Here is a 21764-nt window from a genome sequence, read left to right on the forward strand (position 1 = left end):
TAGCTTTCTGACCTCTGTGAACGCAGCTCTGGCTTTCACAACTGTTGCAGTGTAATCCAGAAAGATAGCAGCCACATCCCTGTTGTACCAAAGCGGAGTACTGGTGTGCACCCGGCTCAGTACCTCGACACAGTCTTGGAAGTCACGGATCTTAGCTATTATCACACACAGTCTCCCACCGGGTTTCTGTGGTGCCAGGCTTCTGTGTGAGCAGTCAATGAGCACCTCCTTGTCGAGCTGCAGCACTTCTTGCAGCAGCTTTGAAGCTGACACCGTGGAGCTTGATCCGGTCCTTTCAGGCACCCCCAGTACTCTGATGTTACACCGCCGCACTCTTCCTTCTATGTCCTTGCACTTGTCTTGAAGCTTTGCCACCTGGTCTTCAGAGTATTTACCGTAGTCTGCAAAGTCACCACCTCGTCTGACCATGTTGACAATCCGGTCTTCATCATTGTTTTCATTTGGTCGATTTCAGAATGAATCGCCACCATGTTTTTTAATTCTGCTTTTACTGCCTGCAGCACACTTTCAAGGAAGTCAAAGTCTACAGCAAGTGCATTTTTCATTTTGGAATTTATCACCATAGAAATTTCAGTTTTCAGCAAGAGAAAAAGTTCTGATTTCATGGATTCAATGTCCATCTCTGGTTTAGCTGGCCGTGGGGTAAACGCTTCTGCGGGGTGGCAGTATCAGTGTGGCTCATGGCCATGTTGGGACTAGTGGTCACTGCTTCAGTGAATTTAAATTTGTGCAGATTCACTGCTATTTATTCAAATATGTACCCTCACCCAGCTTCGAAAACACTCTCAGAGCAGATTGGTCCATGCAACAGCATGCAGAGCACTTATTATTTTAAAATAAGAAAAAGTAAGACAGGAGCTCAAAGAAAACACATCTCACTCCATCGCCAGCTCAACAGCACCTCCTGCATTTCCTGCATTCTAATGTAAATAGTTGTTTATAACTTTGTTTGCTACATTTGTACGTTTTTGAAATTTACAATTTAACCCTCTGGGGTCGGGTGGCATTTTTTTGGACAGTTCACTCATCTGGCATAAATGTTTTATTATTGCTGTTAACAGCTCTCACTGCATCCCACAATCAAGTTTTATGTCTCTTTTTTCAGGACAACCTGTGCTTTCAGAATATATATGTTTTTGTTGTGTTTTATAAGTGTAATAAAGGTTTACAATCAAAAATAGGCAAGGAAAAAATAAAGCGAAAAATAATTTTCCACACACAATTATTAAAAACACAACTGTTTTGACACTTTATAAAGGAAATTTGAGGTCTTGTGTCAAAGACTATACAACCAAAAGGTTCAAACAATAAACACAAATGCACATTTTGAACAATATATACAAAATGGTCTATGCGTTTTGTTGTCCATTGATATGGTAAACAGTGCTTTACGCAGAGAAAGCAACAGAGTTATCCAGTAACATTCACATGCAAACTAGTGGAGCAATCCTGATAGTTACACACTCTTTGTGTGAGCACGTAAGATTGTCATCAGAGGCTTTCCGTGTGCTCCTACTTTCACTGATCGCTGTGCGTAATGGCGCAGGGCACACTGAGTATGTACTAATAGTACATACTCATTGAAGCACCCAGGGGGCTATTCAAACGGGCCAACTACATACAAGATAATTTATTGATCATATGCAGGTTAACACAGAGTCAATAGTGCAATGAAATGCTTAGGATGAGAAGGACTGTTCAAACTCGCAGGAAGTACTAATAGCATGCAACTAGTAACATATCACTTCTGAAAATGATCTTTGGCTTTTCACGTGAGGTAAATCTGCCCTACGATTGGATTTTCGAAAACCATGTGACGGTGAACCAATTCCAATTGGACACTCACAATGCGCACATCATCACACAGCTTCTATGAGGAGTAGAAAGATGGCCGATCTTCTCGAAAGTCCGCGGAGTTAACTTTTCAGCAAAAAAAAAAAAAGAAAAAAGTTTCTATCTCATATCATTCAAAGGTTATTTATAATTTAGCAAAGCTTGGTCTCAGCCGTTGTATACGAGGGCGTCGACCCCAGGTGGTTAAGGAGTAAAAAACTTTTCTGTTCAGATTTTATTTTTTGTGTGAATTTAGGTTCACTGTGTTAATGTGGTATATCAAAATAAAGAAAAAAACTGTTAAGTCACACAGGTGAGGTTGTGCTGAAAAAAATGGAAAGAATAAGGCAAAGTAAACAGTTTTTAAGGTAAATTATGCAGGTAAAACCAAAAGTTGTCAAAAACAGCCATTTATACCATGGGCCCCAGAGGGTTAAATGGGAGTTTCAATGTTAAATTTAAATGGCCACAAAATCTGTAATCTGGGTCAGATACAGATCAAACTTTATCAGTCGATAAAGCATATCCTCCAACATAATGCTCCCAAATATGAAAGAAATTTGATCTTTTTTGACAGAGGTATGAATTTTGGAATATTCATTCAATGTTAAAGATAGGGGCCTGTATCCGCAAAGCAACTCAAAGCCCTCTCAAAGAGCTCCTATAAAATTTCTTGGCAAGGAATCTTAGCCTCAGAGTGAGCCAGCAGGTGTTTGAGAGCAAGTCTGAGCAAGGAGGGGACAGAAACCACTATCTTTGTGAGGAGGTGGGGTTGACCCCGTTGGTAGGTATGAGGCAGTCCTCTAAGAGCTGTGACTGGTTGTCACGGAAAGGGGGGGAAGGGAGAAACAAAAAAACAAATGCACTCTGCCCTCCTAGTCATGAATGGATAACGATCATAAACCTGAACTGCATTATTGTGAGGATAACTTTATCATGATGAAACCCAGCAAAATTAAATGAATTGTTACACAGCTTGAAAATGTTTAAACATACCTCATTCACAGGCCGAATATCTATATATTAAAAGTGTGTGTGCATGCATGCGAGAGTTTACTTAGTATGTTAATTGTGAGTACATAATATAATTGTAAATACGTTCAAAATATATGCATAACAAGAAAATAAACACTTATTTCCATTGCGGTCCGTTTAAAATCAAATTACAAAATAGATGTAATAATAAAATAAAATAATTTTAATAACACATAATAATAATAATAATAACAACAACAACAACTCGAAGCACCCGGAGAGCGCAAACCTCCGCCAAGGCCATAAGGTCACTGACGTCACATGGAATACCCTTTGGGAAAGAGACTTATTCCACGTCGTTTCACGCATCTACCATCATGTTTCAGATTCAGTGGTTAACCCTCTGGGGTCTGAGGGCATTTTTTGGACAGTTCACTCGCCTGGCATAAATGTTTTATTATTGCTGTTAACAGCTCTCCCTGCATCCCACTATGAAGTTTTATGTCTCTTTTTTCAGGACAACCTGTACGTTCAAAATATATATGCTATAGTTGTGTTTTATAAGTGTAATAAAGGTTTACAATCAGAAATAAGAAAGGAAAAAATAAAGCAGAAAATAATTTTCCACACATTTGTTAAAAACACACAGCAAACTATAACAAACAACGGTTTTGACACTTTATAAAGCTAATTTGGGCTCTTGTGTGAAAGACTGTACAACAACAAGGTTCAAACAATAAACACAAATGCACATTTTGAACAATATATACAAAATGGTCTATGTGTTGTGTTTGTGTTCATCTCAAAGCAATTTCTGTTTGCTATTACACAAAGGTCACATCACAAACTTCTACTATGAAGGTGACTGTGTGTTTGTTCTCTCCTGCTCTGAAAGCAACATTCACACTTCGAGGCTCATTCAGTTTGAGGAGTGGCCCCTCCCCCCTCACTCCACTGATATGGTAAACGGTGCTTTACGCCAGAGCGAGAGAGCTTGCCACAGGCTTATCCAGTAACATTCACAGGAAAACTAGTCAAGCAATCCTGATGCTCACACACTGTTTGAGCATGTGAGATTGTATGAGAGGCTCTCCGTCTGCTCCATCTGCTCACTTTCACTTTCGCTGTGCGTAATGGCGCAGTTTGAATAGCCAGGGGGCTATTCAAACGGGCCAACTAGTACCACATCAAACCTAAAAACAATCTTTGGTGTGTCACGTGAGGTGAATCTGCCCTACGATTGGATTTTGGAAAACCATGTGACGGTTTAGTAATTTAGTAAAGCTTGGTCTCAGTCGTCGTATACGACGGCGTCAGTCCCAGAGGGTTAAACCCTTAGCTATTCAGCAAATGTATTTATAAAGAGAAACTGCATGAACTACACAAGTTTTTTTAAATTTTCTAGTAACAAGTTTATTCAGTGAAGAGAAACAAATGCTAAATTATTGTTGTGTCGTAACTTAATTTTTGTTCAGCCTTTGTGACCAGTCTTCATGAAGTTAGATGCAAAAATGTTGAAATTGGTCCTATCCTGCAATGATAAAGAATCCTTAAAAAAAATTACTGGATCTGGATCGTGTTCCAGATCATTACCAAAATATAATGACTTCTAAGTTTGGTCAAGATACACCCCTGGTAAAAATTTCATTGAAATCCATTGAGGATTTTCTGAGTAATCCTGCTAACAATCCAACCAACCAACCAACCAACCAACCAACGGACGCGACTGAAAACATAACCTCCTTGGCGGAGGTAAAAAATAATGATAATATTAATAATATACGTATGACAACTAGAACCTAAACAATTTAATACATTAATACAGTAAATTAACATAAAATAATTATGTAGATCAAGCCAGTAGCGTGTTTTTTGTGTGGCTGCGCTGAGTGCTGCAGCACCTGTTTAGGCAACTAATCAGATGCAGCAGAACTGAAGGACAACTTTTTACAGCATATGTCCACAATCTCTAAAATATGCCACACAAAATCTATCACCTCTGTGGTAGCAGAATGGACAGACGCTGTGGCTTTGATCACCGTACATTATAAGACCATCATTAGCTCTTTACTGTTGTCACAGAAACAAATCCCACGAGGAGCAGTTTTCTTCCTTTGAAAAAGTGCTGAGATGAAGCGTTTCTTGAAGCCCTCATGGCACTTTTGTGCCAGAAAAAATGCTATATGGACACGAGGCCTTACAACACAGTTGCTCATATTTATGGTGGCCCGATATGGCTAGTAGTTTATGAAATGTAGTGGCCCATACTTGCTAGATACCTAAAAATCAGTGGCGGAACCGTCGGGCAGGGCACAATATCAATCCATGGTAGGGACAGAGTTTAACAGAGATTTGTCTGAGGGACTTTTCAGGATGAGTAAATTGTGTTTTAAGCTAAAATCAGGAAGATTCTGATCATGGTCCAGATGGTGAGTATGTGCCTTTATTACCTGAGGTCCCTGTTCAGTCTGTAAGTCAAAAGGATCCCCCACCAAACGTTTCCGAGCTCGCGCCACACTGCGCTCAACAAACTCATCGTAGATGTCTGCCTGGACGAAGGTTCGAGATCCAGCGCAGCAGCACTGGCCTTGGTTGAAGAACAGGGCGAAGTGGGCCTGCTCCACCGCATCCTCCACTGAAGGCAAAACACAGAGATTAACTTTAAACATGGCTGTTGTCATAACAACACTTGGCTGATGACACCAGGAGTCTGTGTGCATCCAACAGAGTGCTCAAACCACACTGACTGCGTTTACAAGAACACAGCGCGCTAACTGGGAACAGCGGTGGAAAGCAGAGCATTTTTTAAATTTTGTTTGCTGATCCAAAAACTAAATGTCACTGGTTTACAGGAAGCATGCAGTTGGCAGGGTTGTCTGCACCACAGCAGTTACCCGTCAATTGAACATTCATTTCGTAATCACAAGTTGCCTTCAATGGTGTTTCCAGTCGGCCTCACAGCCACGTGCTGTGTGGAACCACGGCAGCTCAAAAACACATCGGGCTTCTGCATATAATGAAGCATCTTCTTTTCCAAGATCAACTGCACATTTAGTCCAAGGCCCATCCGTGCAATAATCATACTGCTGAATCAGCATCTTCTGATCTGTCACACCTGAGAGGTGGATGGACTATCTTGGAAAGGTCAAGTGCAAATTTGTGAAAACAATTTGAAAGACACAGAAGAAACACGTTTAGTTGGACAATCCCCATCTAGAAGAAATCACTGTATCAAGAGTATAGAAACAAGTCTGGTTGTGGACCTCTGAACAGACTGAACACAGTACGTACAGTCAGCATCAGAGAGGATGATATTGGGACTCTTCCCTCCCAGCTCCAGAGTAACTTTCTTCAGATTACTGCTGCCTGATGCCTGCTGAATCAGATGACCCACCTGATGGACACAGACAGGACAAGGAGGAGGTGAGCAGCTCTGTCAAAGTGTATGTTGAAGACATTACAAACACTTGTTTTTATTCAACACAAATACACAGTATTGATGTAACAGTATATTACAAATCACTATTCTATAATCGCTATTATATCATAGCATTACATTTTTGGCTCCAGAACTGATAAATTGTTTATTTCCTCCTAAAATTTCTTGAATACCTTATTACCTGATACGAATACCTCTAATTCTGCAAACACTGGACCTGATTTGAATACAGCTGTATGTAACCTTTTGGGCACTCCTGATGATTTCCATGATTTTCTTTTATAAATCATTGGTTGCTGGGATCAGCAATTTCAGTTAAATACATCATATAGCAGACAAACACAGTGACATTTGAGAAGTAAAATGAAGTTTATAGGATTTACAGAAAGTGTGCAATAATTCTTTATACAAAATTAGGCAGGCATAAATTTGGACACTCCAACAGAAAAAATACATCAATATTTAGTAGATCCGCTTTTTGCAGAAACAACAGCCTGTAAATGCTTCCTATAGCTTCTCTGGATTCTGGCTGAAGATATTTTGGATGTTTACAAAACATCTCAGGTTTGTTGGTTTCCGAGCACGGACAGCCCACTTAAAATCACACCACACACTTTCAATAATATTCAGGTCTGGAAACTGAGAACATCCAGAACATTGTACTTGTTCCTCTGCACAAATGCCTTAACAGATTTTTAGCAGTGTTTAGGGTTGTTATCTTGTTGAAAGGTCCAGCCCTGGCGCAACTTTAACTTTGTCACTGATTCATGAACATTGTTCAAGAATCTGCTGATATTAACTGGAATCCATGTGACCCTCAACTTTAACAAGATTCCCTGTACCTGCACTGGCCACACAGCTCCACAGCATGATGGAACCACCTCCAAATTTTACTGTAGGTAGCAAGTGTTTTTCATGGAATGCTGTGTTCTTTTTCAGCCATGCATACCGTCCCTTGTTATGTCCAAATAACTCAATTTTAGTTTCATCAGTCCACAGCACCTTATTCCAAAATGAAGCTGGCTTGTCCAAATGTGCTTTAGCATACCTCAAGCAACTCTGTTTGTGGCGTGTACACAGAAAAAGCTTCCCCTGCATTACAGCATCATACATCATCTCTTTGTGCAAAGTGTGCTGTATAGTTGAATGATGCACAGAGACACTATCTGTAGCAAAATCATCTTGTAGGTCTTTGGAGCAGGTCTGTGGGTTGACTGTGACTGTTCTCACCATCCTTTGCTTCAGCTTCTCTGAGATTTTTCTTGGCCTGCCACTTTGGGCCATAACTAGTACTGTGCGTGCGGTCTTCCATTTCCTCACTATGGCCCTCACAGTGGAAACTGACAGCTGAAATCTCTGAGATAACTTTTTGTATCCTTCACCTAAACCATGAAGGATGTTGAACAATCTTTGTTTTCAGGTCATTTGAGAGGCGTTTAGAGACTCCCATGTTGCCACTCAGTAGAAGAGATGCAAAGAGGAGAAACATTTGTAAATGGCCAACTTAAATACCCTTTCTCATGACTGGATTCACCTGTGTAAGGAGGGTAAGGATCAATGAGCTTACCAAACAAAATTTGTGTTCTAATAATTGGTGCTAAATGTATTCAAATCAATAAAATGACAAGGGTGCCCAAATTTATGCACCTGCCTAATTTTGTTGAAATACACTTTCTATAAATACTAGAAACTTAATTTCACTTCATGTGTTTGTCTGCTATATGATATATTTAACTGAAACTTTTGATCCAGACAACTAATGATTTATAAAGGAAAATCATGAAAATTATCAGGGGTTATCAGGGGTGCCCAAACTTTTACATACAACTGTATGTTATGAAGCCAACCCCAGTAAAGATCAGAACCCTGCACTTCAAACACAGTCAGGGTTATTGTGGGCTTGATAACTGGTGACCAGTACCGCAAATGGTGCTAAATGTGTTTCTTGGTTTCTGGATCCACTGAAAGCTGTTTGTGAAAGATATGTGGTTAACACTAGGCCCCTACTGTGCTGATGATTCTTTGTCTATGGCACTGGAAATCTGATGCAAGGCTGCTACAATAAAGCCTTCTTACAGAAGCCAGAGTGAACCCAGGTTTGCTACCAAATTATCGGACATGTCAGGAAGGATCTACTGGTGCTGTACATTGCTGAATCCAACATCCCAATAAACCACCTTAGCTCCAGAATGACAACCATAAGGACAGACAACCAGTCCATCCCCACCTCTCGAAGGGAACAACCTCACTGCCATAGCCAGAGAAAAGCATTGCATACATTATAAATTGAGTTAAAGTTATTGAGGGTGTTTTTGTCCCTCCAAGCCATTTTGGAAAAAGTGTTTGCTAAAGCAAATCCATGCATATTTGCCAAAAAAAAAAAAAAAAAAAAAAAAAGACTTCTTGAGCCTTTGCAATCAGTGTTCAAGGCACATCATTCTACAGACACTGTACTCACTGAAGCAGGGCTCCAACGTGACTGCCTTTTAAATTTCAGAGAATTACAGGACAGTCAACACTGTGCTGTAAGATCTGCATTTATATAGCGCATTTTCATCTGCATCAGACGCTCAAAGCGCTTAAGATGGCTGCATCGATCAGCTCTGAGTCACCTCAGCAAAACAGTGTTTGTTTAGTTACAACTGGCTCTTTTTGCACATAGCAGGCTTATAGCAGAGCCTGGAAAGAGCTGAAAAATAGTGCCACGGGCACTGTAGCTCATCACAGTTTCAGCTAGAAAAGTGGGCATGGCCAAACTCCAAAAGTCACAGCAAGGTCAAAATAACAAAAATGTTAAAAACCAATTGGATATGTTTTGGAGATACCTATTAGCTACCCTTCAAATTTCAGCTCAATAGCTTTAAAAAACTGCTGACCAATGGCTCTAAGTGGCATTTTCAATATGGCCACAATGGGAGCCATGTTTGACAGCCAACAAACTTTTGTGTCCTTATAGAATGGAACACTTACAGCAAATTTCAGCTTCACTGGCTCAGCAGTTTCTGAGAAGATGTTTACACATGCTGCCGCCGACAGACAGGCGACCCACAACATAAGCCCACCAGATCCACTGATTCAGTGGTTTGGGAGAAGATGATAATTAAGATGACAACTGGAAAAGTGGGCATGATCACAGTCCAGGTGCCACATCAAGGTCAAAATGGAAAATTTTGCAAAACCTGTTGGATATGTTTTTGGGTTTGCTGATTGTTGCCTATGTAGTAAATTTCAGCCCAATTGCTGCATAAATGGCTGTATATACGTTTTTTCAAGATGGCCACAATGGTCACCATCTTGAAAAACCCAGCTCTCCTCAGGTCATTGAGCAGGTCCTCCCGTGTAGTTCTGGGCTTTCTCAGAATCATCCTTACCCCATGAGGTGAGTTCTTGCATGGAACCCCAGACTGAGGAAGACTGACAGTCATCTTGTGTTTCTTCCATTTTCTAATAATTACGCCAACAGTTGTTACCTTCTCACCAAGCTGCTTCCCTATTGTCCTGTAGCCCATCCCAGCCTTGTGCAGGTCTACAAGTTGTCCCTGGTGTCCTTAGACAGCTCTTTGGTCTTGGCCATGGTGGACAGGTTGGAGTGTGATTGATTGAGTGTGTGAACAGGTGTCTTTTATACAGGCAACAAGTTCCAACAGGTGCAATTAATACAGGTAAAGAGGGCTTCTTAAAGAAAAATTAACAGGTCTGTGAGAGCCAGAATTCTTGCTGGTTGATAGGTGATCAAATACTTAGTTCATGCAATCAACCTAAGGGCCCCAGTGACCCGCTCCTTGGCACCCCAGTCACCATAGCTAGTTTGGTGTTGACTGCTTAATTACTGTGTCTGTGCACAGTGAGCGAACACACACACACACGCACGCACGCACGCACGCACGCACGCACGCACGCACACACACACACACACACACACACACACACACACACACACACAGAATCAGCCTTATATATTAGAATACAAAAAAAAAAGATTCCCAACTCCCCACTCACAGAGACTGCAGTCACTCCAAAAAGACAATCTGTATTCCATTTTAATTTTATATTAAAGTTTAGCCTGACATTAATAGATCTGATCAGCCATTTCACTGACGGAGCTCTGCGACTCAAAGGATAAAAATAACCATGATGAGTCGCTGTAACTATATATTTGTACTCTTCCGCTGATAAAATGTTTGACAGCTGGTGTGCTTTCAGTGAGCTGGATGGTGATTTAGTGGACTGTAACTCAGCAAAATCTAAATAAATAAAACTGCATCTAACTGCAACTGTACACACACACACACACACACACACACACACACACACACACACACACACACACACACACACACACACACACACACACACACACACACACACACACACACACACACACCATAAACGCAGAAAACATGCTGTGCGTCTGGGCCCATAATGCAATGGGAGCCTCATTTTATGTGCTTATTTGGCACAATTACATGTGCCATAGTGTCATCTTGTGATCCAGTTGTTAAGTGTGATGTAACACATCTGTCATTAACATTGAGAACTGCACTGAGACGCTCTGATCAGGCTGCACTTAAACCGTTGCACACGGACAACAGCATTAACATCGCAACATAAAACTCTTTGTATATTGTGCCTAAAACTCTCCTGGATATATTAACTGGGTTTTTAGATGTTGTTATTGCGTTTGTTTTATGTAAAAATGCCAGAAGCTCAGGTCGTTTCTCCGTTATTTTCAACGGGAGTTGCTGTGAGCTGCGATCGCTTCCTGTTCATGTCGTTCGGGGGCAAAGTGAAGTTTGCAGTTTAACGTCCTGTTTATTGTAATAAATCATTTTTTTATGAACAAACAGACATGTACGAGGTCTGTGAGAAAACTATCCGACCTTTTTATTTTATGCAAAAAATATATGGATTTGATTCATATGTTTTTACGTCAGCCAAGCTTGAACCTTCGTGCGCATGCATGAGTTTTTTCACGCCTGTCGGTTGCGTCATTCGCCTGTGGGCAGGCTTTGAGTGAACACTGGTCCACCCCTCTCATTTTTTCATTGCGAGGAAATGGAGGAATGATTTGGGCTTTGTTCCATCAGAATTTTTTCAGAAACTGTTAGACAGCTGGAAACCATTCGGAAAATTCAGATGGCTTTTGGTGAAAATTTTATGGGCTTCACAGAGATTAAGGAGTGTTACTACCGCTTTAAGGACGGCCCACAATGGCGCACGGCGCGCCGCGCTGCGATCAATAGGCAGAAACCACCAGATCATTTCTAAATGGATGGCTGTGTGGATCCGGGACCGTCGTGTGCAATTTCTCTGGTTATCACAAGAGCTGGACATCAGCCATTTTCCAGCAGATTTCACTTTTAACAAGAGATTTTGTCATGGAAAGCTGTGCGGAGGCTTCGCGCATCACGACGGAGCGAGACAAAGAACGCCTCCGTTTTGGAGTGTCAGAGTCGGCTTTCAGTGGCTTACCAGTCGAGTGAGTATAAGATAAATTGTGGAGAGCTGGGATATGGGAAAATATAAGACTGGAAATCAAATCAATTTTATTTTATTTATCCCGACAACGTTCTTTTAATCGATTGTCTAATCATATGACCAGGTCGATAAACCCGTCTAAATCCCGCGGCTCGTCCTTAAATCAAATCAAATCAATTTTATTTATATAGCGCCAAATCACAATAAACAGTTGCCCCAAGGTGCTTTATATTGTAAGGCAAGGCCATACAATAATTACGGAAAAACCCCAACGGTCAAAACGACCCCCTGTGAGCAAGCACTTGGCAACAGTGGGAAGGAAAAACTCCCTTTTAACAGGAAGAAACCTCCAGCAGAACCAGGCTCAGGGAGGGGCAGTCTTCTGCTGGGACTGGTTGGGGCTGAGGGAGAGAACCAGGAAAAAGACATGCTGTGGAGGGGAGCAGAGATCAATCACTAATGATTAAATGCAGAGTGGTGCATACAGAGCGAAAAAAAGAGAAAGAAACACTCAGTGCATCATGGGAACCCCCCAGCAGTCTAAGTCTATAGCAGCATAACTAAGGGATGGTTCAGGGTCACCTGATCCAGCCCTAACTATAAGCTTTAGCAAAAAGGAAAGTTTTAAGCCTAATCTTAAAAGTAGAGAGGGTGTCTGTCTCCCTGATCTGAATTGGGAGCTGGTTCCACAGGAGAGGAGCCTGAAAGCTGAAGGCTCTGCCTCTCATTCTACTCTTACAAACCCTAGGAACTACAAGTAAGCCTGCAGTCTGAGAGCAAAGCACTCTATTGGGGTGATATGGTACTATGAGGTCTCTAAGATAAGATGGGACCTGATTATTCAAAACCTTATAAGTAAGAAGAAGAATTTTAAATTCTATTCTAGAATTAACAGGAAGCCAATGAAAAGAGGCCAATATGGGTGAGATATGCTCTCTCCTAGTCCCTGTTAGCACTCTAGCTGCAGCATTTTGAATTAACTGAAGGCTTTTCAGGGAACTTTTAGGACAACCTGATAATAATGAATTACAATAGTCCAGCCTAGAGGAAATAAATGCATGAATTTGTTTTTCAGCATCACTCTGAGACAAGACCTTTCTAATTTTAGAGATATTGCGCAAATGCAAAAAAGCAGTCCAACATATTTGTTTAATATGCGCATTGAATGACATATCCTGATCAAAAATGACTCCAAGATTTCTCACAGTATTACTAGAGGTCAGGGTAATGCCATCCAGAGTAAGGATCTGGTTAGACACCATGTTTCTAAGATTTGTGGGGCCAAGTACAATAACTTCAGTTTTATCTGAGTTTAAAAGCAGGAAATTAGAGGTCATCCATGTCCTTATGTCTGTAAGACAATCCTGCAGTTTAGCTAATTGGTGTGTGTCCTCTGGCTTCATGGATAGATAAAGCTGGGTATCATCTGCGTAACAATGAAATCAGCCAATCAGAGTGTGCGCAGCATTGCATTACAGTCTGATGGCCTGAGGGACAAAGGAGTTTTTCAGTCTGATGGTCCTGCACTTGGGAAGGAGCAGTCTGTGGCTGAAGAGGTTCCTCTGGTTGCTGATGACAGTGTGCAGAGGGTGACTGGCATCGTCCATAATGCCCAGCAGTTTGCCCAGCCTGGATGCGGACCTTCTTGGATGTGCTGCATACCCCCAGCACACCACGGTGTAAGAGGACACTGGCTACTACGGACTGGTAGAACATCCACAGGAGATGTTAAATGACCACAACCTCCTCAGAAAGTATAGCCTGCTCTGTCCCTTCCTGTACATGTGGTTGGCGTGGGTTGTCCAGTCCAGTTTGCTGTCCAGCCACAGCCCAAGGTACTTGGAGGAATCCACAGCCTCCACCTGTTGTTTGGACCACCTTATCTTGTTTTGTTTGGAGTTGTTTTTCCACCTCACCTGTTTGGATTGATACTCATGTTTGGAACATTAAACCTCTTATTTTTGCACAAACCCTTTTGGTCACTTTTTGCTGCCTGCAAATTGGTTTCATTCAGACTTTGTTAGTACTCTAACACACAGCCCATAATGCCTTCAGGTACCTTAAAATCAAGTCTGGGAAGCCAAACCTATTGGGTCCTGGTGCTACCTGTCTTACTGTATGGTTGTGAAACATGGACATTCGTGGTTCAAAAGTGATGAGGGGATACCTCTGGTACTAGGTCTCTTAGGAGGATCCTTGGGTACTGATGGAATGATTATGTCAAATGAATGGTTACTGAGAGAGACTCAGATGAGGAGGATCACTATGTGAGGGAACATCAGCTACAACATTTTGTCTATGTGATATGTTTCTCTGGATATGATCCAGCACACAGGTGCCTCAGTGTTGAGGACCTCAGTGGCTGGAGAAGGTGAAACACATACCCATGTACCACCTGGCTGATCAGTTGTTGGCCTTTATGGTCATCATCCAGTGGTGTGGAGGATGTATGGCACGAGCACACCCTCCCAGACCTGAAACGATTTCTCTCTCTCTTCAAAAGAGGAAAAAGAACAGCTTGGGACTTCAGCAAGGTCGGTTGCATTCCTCCCCTCTCCTCTGTTCCTTTCTGCTCTTTATCTCTGCTCCAACCTTCAAAGTCCCAGCTTCACCAGACTGTAAATTCTTCAAATTAAGATTTGGATTAACTATATGGAATTGATCAGATGGTCTCTCAACGCTATTGACACCATTTTTTTTTCGACAAGAAGATCAGGGTTGGGGGACCCTGCGTGCCCTGATGGAACCTACCCAGCGGGCTATGCTCTCAACGCCTGAGAGAATGGAGTGTGACATGTGGCTCCATTCTCTGTGGAAGAAGTTGAGGATTCATTCCTATTCGCTTTCATGGTGGGAGGTTTGTTGCTGATTGGTTTGTGCGCTGCACTGACCCACAGGAATATTAACAAGATGGCTGCTTCCAGAATCTCGTCCCCTCATCAGTCCGTCATGATTAATGAGTTAGGCAATGCTGTGTAATCTCAGACTGCGTGGCCTCTTGAACTCAAATGCAAAATGGATACAATCTCAGAGCAAATCGCTGCATTGCAGAAGAAAGTACTGCTGAGGACCGGAGCATATGCTTCATAAATTTGGACTCTAGATGGTCAGAGGTGCAGTATATGGAATTCTGTATCTCTCCGCCTAAGATCAACATGGCAGCCTTATTGGCTCCTGAAGGCCAAATTCCCTGCCCTACCACCAGAAGGATCTATGGCCTTGGTGAAGGAATTTGGCTCCCCCTTCTCATCTATCTCTCCCCCCCAGTCTGCTGTTGCCTACCAACATCAGACTTTACACACACATACGGAGAGAAATTTAACTCATCTGCACACGACGCATGTCTCCCTCCCTCCAACCCTATTACCCCCCCCCCCCCCCCCCCATGTCTCTCCACTCCCCTCACCCTGGCTTCCTCCTTGCCACCTCGAAGGCAGCGTGGTTTTTACTGTTGCAGCCTTCAACCCCCAAGCTGAGTGGCACGGGCCCCTCCTCCTGCGACCTTCACCCACTTTGCCTCAATTTGGATGATGGACTGCTTCAAGTTTAGAGGACATAAACAATGTCAAATGTCTATGTGTTGTCTTTAATTTTAATGTGTGCCATTATTACGGTAAACAAGTAATAATTGTGGATTAACTGCTGTATCTTGTCTGAGGTAATTGGAGTGTAAACGTAATTGCCCTTTTTGGAATCAACAAAGTTGTCTGAATATAGAATTACATTACAAATAAATGTATTTAACAGAAAAGTAACATCCTCAATCAAAATAAAATTTCAAAAGAGGAAGAACACCACGTTCATCTGCTTAACAGGCCAGAAAACAAAATGCATTCTAATAAAAGGCCTTGTGTTGTCTGGTTTTGGAGAACTGATGTGTGGGTGAGGTTTTTTTCCCTCTCTGCCGAACACACAGTGCTGCAGTTTGCTTAAACTCTATATGATCAAGAGCGACTGATGTGAAACATAATCACATCTGCAAACAAGGATTCTACTGTAGCGTGTGATGGGACTTTACACCAAACACAAGAATACAAAAGTACTCTTACTTCTGTGGAGCCAGTGAACGCCACCTTGTCAACATCTGTATGTCTTGCAATGGCAGCGCCTGCTGTTGGTCCCATGCCAGGCAAGATGTTGACAACACCTTCTGGAAAACCCACCTAGAAACAGAACCATCATCACTCAAAACGAAAGGGCAACACAACCAAGCACAACCCCAATTCCAATAAAGTTGGGACGTTGAGTAAAATGTAATTAAAAACAGAATATGATTTGCAAATCTTCTTCAACCTATATTCAATTGAATACACCATAAAGACAAGATATTTAATGTTCAAACTGATAAACTTTATTGTTTTTGTGCAAATATTTGCTCATTTTGAAATGGATGCCTGCAACACATTTCAAAAAAGCTGGGACATTGGTATGTTTACCCCTGTGTTATGTGTTGCAGGCATCTATTTCAAAATGAGCAAATATTTCCACAAAAACAATAAAGTTTATCAGTTTGAATATTAAATATCTTGTCTTTGTGGTGTATTCAATTGAATATAGGTTGAAGAAGACTTGAAAATCATCGTATTGTTTTTCTTTACATTTTACACAACGTCCCAACTTCATTGGAATTGGGTTTGTACACACTATGTGCTCAACTGTCAAGTCCTGCAACCTTGCATGCAAGTACCTCTTTAATGAGACTGGCGACATACAGTGCTGTGAGCGGTGTTTGCTCTGCAACTTTCATGACCACAGTGTTCCCAGTTGCAAGGGCAGGACCAAGCTTCCAGGCTTGCATTAACAAAGGGAAGTTCCACTGGAAAGACAAAAAATGCAATTATATCAATGAAGGATTAGAATACATACACATACACACAAAGGGAACTGGGGCGATGCCCGGGTGTAAGATTTCAACTCTGCTTTGATATACATTCAAATCTCTAAGTATCTGGACCCTGCCTTATCTCACTCTGCTTATCAGGTGAATGGTTGCTAGGCAACCGATGCTTTAATTGTGTTTCTCACTGAACTTTGATCTTCTCTGATTAATAATTTTATTAACATTGGGAGCTCATGTTTGCTAACAATTTGGCAAAATTTGGGCTTTTAATTTGGAAGATATAGGAATATATGGACATTCCCTCTCCAACCCTTTTCTTTGTCCCTTTGGTTGCCACGGTTACAGTTGCTATGCAACTGTAAGTCATATGCAGATTCCCATATACATCCATGTACAAAAGGGTGTGTGAGTGTGTGTGGTGAGGGCTGGGGTGCTATGTTTATGTGTTTCTGTGTGGATGGGGGAATGTTGTGTGTATGGAGGGTTGTGTGTTTCTGGGAGGTTGTAATGGTTACTGCTGCTAAGCAACAGGTCAGTCATAAGTGGATGTCCACAATACCGAACTGCGAGATAACTGAAACCGTGAGTTAATGAGGTTGACCAAAAATATTCAGTAGTCTTTAAACAGCAGTCTAAATTTTCGGGGTCCACAAATCAATGGTGAGTAAAGCCAAAACGCGAGTTATGCATACGCGATATAGTATAATATATACAGCAGGTGAAATAAACAAACAGTGACGCTGGACCCATGTTAGGCATAGGTTCTTCACATAAGTGATAGAATACTGGATCAGGGTCCCTCCCTCTACTGTCAATGCTGGAGCTGTGACTAGTTTTAAGAATGCTCTAGGTTAAAATTGCCTAAAAGATGGGCATCAAAAAGGCCAGTAGCCTAAACTGCCTCTTACGTGTAATCTGTTCACCGTTTGTGCTTCTGTGCTTTTTAATTTGGCAAGTTACAAGTTGATAACAGTTGCTGCTTTTGAGTTATCTATACAAAATTCACTTTCCCACTCATGTACAAGTTTTACTGTACAGGCCTGACACTGTTACCAGTGCAGGGAAAAACTTTTTTTCCTAAGCATGTTCTAAATTCTATCTTTAAAATTCAGTGTTCTACAAAAATTCCGAGCCACACTATAATGCTGTGTGACACTTGGTGTGTATGGATATTCTGGGTGTTACACATGAATCAATGAGTTGTTTAAGATTTAAGGTTTTGGTGCACTTACAGGGATGATCTGTCCACAGACTCCAACAGGTTCATGTCTGGTGTAGCAGAAATAGTCTCCGTCGATGGGAATGGTCTTTCCCTCCCATTTGTCAGCCCAGCCTGCATAGTACCTGTGCACATACACACTATGTTAAACAGTGTGCTTCCAAGCATTTTAAGCCCCTGACATAACATATTCATTCATGTCACAGCCTGGTTCTGAATTCATCTAATTTTGCTTATTTACTTCTGAAGTAAATGCATCATCAAATAAGAACAACCCCAGGTTTCTTTTCAGCACTGTAGCCAGGCTGACAAAGAGTCAGAGCTCTATTGAGCTGAGTATTCCATTAACTTTAACTAGTAATGACTTCATGACTTTCTTTGCTAACAAAATTTTGACTATTAGAGAAAAAAATACTCATAACCATCCCAAAGATGTATCGTTATCTTTGGCTGCTTTCAGTGATGCCGGTATTTGGTTAGACTCTTTCTCTCCGATTGTTCTGTCTGAGTTATTTTCATTAGTTACTTCATCCAAACCATCAACATGCTTATTAGACCCCATTCCTGCCAGGCTGCTCAAGGAAGTCCTACCATTATTTAATGCTTCAATCTTAAATATGATCAATCTATCTTTGTTAGTTGGTTATGTACCACAGGCCTTTAAGGTGGCAGTAATTAAACCATTACTTAAAAAGCCATCACTTGACCCAGCTATCTTAGCTAATTATAGGCCAATCTCCAACCTTCCTTTTCTCTCAAAGATTCTTGAGAGGGTAGTTGTAAAACAGCTAACTGATCACCTGCAGAGGAATGGTCTATTTGAAGAGTTTCAGTCAGGTTTTAGAATTCATCATAGTACAGAAACAGCATTAGTGAAGGTTACAAATGATCTTCTTATGGCTTCGGACAGTGGACTTATCTCTGTGCTTGTTCTGTTGGACCTCAGTGCTGCTTTTGATACTGTTGACCATAAAATTTTATTACAGAGATTAGAGCATGTCATAGGTATTAAAGGCATTGCGCTGCGGTGGTTTGAATCATATTTGTCTAATAGATTACAGTTTGTTCATGTAAATGGGGAATCTTCTTCACAGACTAAAGTTAATTATGGAGTTCCACAAGGTTCTGTGCTAGGACCAATTTTATTCACTTTATACATGCTTCCCTTGGGCAGTATTATTAGACGGTATTGCTTAAATTTTCATTGTTACGCAGATGATACCCAGCTTTATCTATCCATGAAGCCAGAGGATACGCACCAATTAGCTAAACTGCAGGATTGTCTTACAGACATAAAGACATGGATGACCTCTAATTTCCTGCTTTTAAACTCAGATAAAACTGAAGTTATTGTACTTGGCCCCACAAATCTTAGAAGCATGGTGTCTAACCAGATCGTTACTCTGGATGGCATTTCCCTGATCTCTGGTAATACTGTGAGAAATCTTGGAGTTATTTTTGATCAGGATATGTCATTCAAAGCGCATATTAAACAAATATGTAGGACTGCCTTTTTGCATTTACGCAATATCTCTAAAATCAGAAAGGTCTTGTCTCAGAGTGATGCTGAAAAACTAATTCATGCATTTGTTTCCTCTAGGCTGGACTATTGTAATTCATTATTATCAGGTTGTCCTAAAAGTTCCCTAAAAAGCCTTCAGTTGGTTCAGAATGCTGCAGCTAGAGTACTGACGGGGACTAGCAGGAGAGAGCATATCTCACCCGTGTTGGCCTCCCTTCATTGGCTTCCTGTTAATGCTAGAATAGAATTTAAAATTCTTCTTCTTACTTATAAGGTTTTGAATAATCAGGTCCCATCTTATCTTAGGGACCTCATAGTACCATATTACCCCATTAGAGCGCTTCGCTCTCAGACTGCGGGCTTACTTGTAGTTCCTAGGGTTTGTAAGAGTAGAATGGGAGGCAGAGCCTTCAGCTTTCAGGCTCCTCTCCTGTGGAACCAGCTCCCAATTCAGATCAGGGAGACAGATACCCTCTCTACTTTTAAGATTAGGCTTAAAACTTTCCTTTTCGCTAAGGCTTATAGTTAGGGCTGGATCGGGTGACCCTGGACCATCCCTTGGTTATGTTGCTTTAGACGTAGACTGTGTTTCATAATTATTGTATGGCCTTGCCTTGCAATGTGGAGCGCCTTGGGGCAACTGTTTGTTGTGATTTGGCGCTATACAAGAAAAAAGTTGATTGATTGATCATCAGCACAAGGCTTTTCTCCAGATGTCACCAAAGTCTGGTTGGCAGTGTGCAGGGGTTCCACAGCCCTCAGCTGACCAGCAGTGGACAGTTCCTTCCACTTCTATTTGTCAGTCGGCTTTCAGTCCCGACACAACACTGACTATTTTAGTAGGCTTCTTTAATCACAGAATTCCTGAAATAGTGAGTTCTTTCAGCTTTTCCCTTTGGGGTCACCACAGCAGATCAGAGATGATCTGTGTGTTGATTTGGCCCAGGTTTTATATTGGATGCCCTTCCTGAAGCAACCCCACATAACATGGAAAATGGGCTGGGTGATCTTCAACCAGGAACCTTTGGAGCTTTGGAAGTACAAGAAATAACTGCCTAGCCACCATGCTGGCCTCATAGTTAATTAGGAAATATGAGTTCATGAATAAAACATACTTTATCAGAATCAGAACTGAATTTATTGCCAAGTAAGTTCTCATATACAAGAAATTTGATCTGGTGTCACTGGTGCATAAACAACAATAAAAAGAAAAGGAAAAAAAAATACTTCTGTAAGAAGTAAATGAGTCAAATGTTCACTGTCAAATAAATATAACAGTGGATTGGGGCCGTGCAAAGGCATGCAGATGTACAGTGCCTTTCAGTGCAGGAATGATCAGTCTGTACTTTGTGGGAAGCTGTTTTTGTGTCTTGAGGTTTTAGTCCTGATGGACCTCACCTGTCTGCTAGAGGGGAGGGTGACAAAAAATGTGTGTCCTGGGTGAAAGGGATCAACCACTTATCTTCCTTGTTGGCCTCAGGGCCCGGCCAATAAATCTGACTATCAATCAATCAATCAACAGACACACAGACTTGGACACATTTGAGAATTATGGTCTAGGTTATTATTTATTTTTGGCATGTGGTGCGCCACAACAACTTAGTAATGTTAACAAATGAGACAAAAAATAAAATAATAAATAAAAACTTGAAGATTTAACACTGCTACTGTCTGCACTGTCTCCGAGTCTTGCTAATGTTACAATTTCCTACTGTTTCAAAACACCCATTCCCACTGTTTTTGACGCACCAACCAACATGCAAACTGATGCAATGAGGAGTCTGAGCAATTTCACATAAGTCACACTGACAGGCCCAACTGTCAAATATGAATACAGATAGGTTTTGTTTGTTTGTTTAAAATTAAGTGCATATATCAGCCAATGATCTCAAAAATGCATTAATCAGATGACAGAATAATCTGTCTAGCACTTACCTGAGGGTCCTTTAGGGGCCATTTTACACTGGATAACTCATTGGCCGATAATTTTGAAGTAAACCGGCCGCCATATTACCACTCCCATGCCCTGCTCCTGAATGCTCTTTTGTATTGATCTTTAATGAGGCGCACGCAACTTTATCCTTTGTATTTTTGTTAAAAAATACCTTCATGTGCAGCTATAAACTGTGCAAATAGCCAGATCAAAGACTGTGGACAAACATTTTACCTATGAGTATGATTGACATGGGAAGTAATGAACAATAATTTGAAGAGTTCTATCCCTTATTCCATAGCAGGGTTTTTTTTTTAAAGTTATCTAAAAAGATAAGCCGATAATGAAAACATTATCTTCTATACTTATCTGTTATTGGATTACTGGAACTGTGCCCACCACTGTGTGTATGTGTGTATATATATATACACAACAAAAATATAAACGCAACACTTTTGGTTTTGCTCCCATTTTGTATGAGATGAACTCAAAGATCTAAAACTT

The 21764-nt window shown here is 41.2% G+C and overlaps 1 protein-coding gene across 2 annotated transcripts in view; it reads right to left on the bottom strand.

Moving 5' to 3' along the window:
* LOC117513698 (aldehyde dehydrogenase, mitochondrial-like) overlaps window positions 1-21764 on the bottom strand; it is a 127332-nt gene that overhangs the window by 29759 nt on the left and 75809 nt on the right. For both annotated transcript variants that reach the window (XM_034173939.1, XM_034173940.1), the window contains exons 5-9: window positions 17819-17930; window positions 16434-16562; window positions 15796-15909; window positions 6121-6223; window positions 5280-5464 (exon numbers count right to left, since the gene is read on the bottom strand). In XM_034173939.1, the coding sequence (XP_034029830.1) occupies window positions 5280-5464; window positions 6121-6223; window positions 15796-15909; window positions 16434-16562; window positions 17819-17930 (643 nt within the window). The remainder of the gene's footprint in view (window positions 1-5279; window positions 5465-6120; window positions 6224-15795; window positions 15910-16433; window positions 16563-17818; window positions 17931-21764) is intronic.

This window comes from Thalassophryne amazonica, chromosome 7 (assembly GCF_902500255.1).
Source record: "Thalassophryne amazonica chromosome 7, fThaAma1.1, whole genome shotgun sequence".
Taxonomy (NCBI): domain Eukaryota; kingdom Metazoa; phylum Chordata; class Actinopteri; order Batrachoidiformes; family Batrachoididae; genus Thalassophryne; species Thalassophryne amazonica.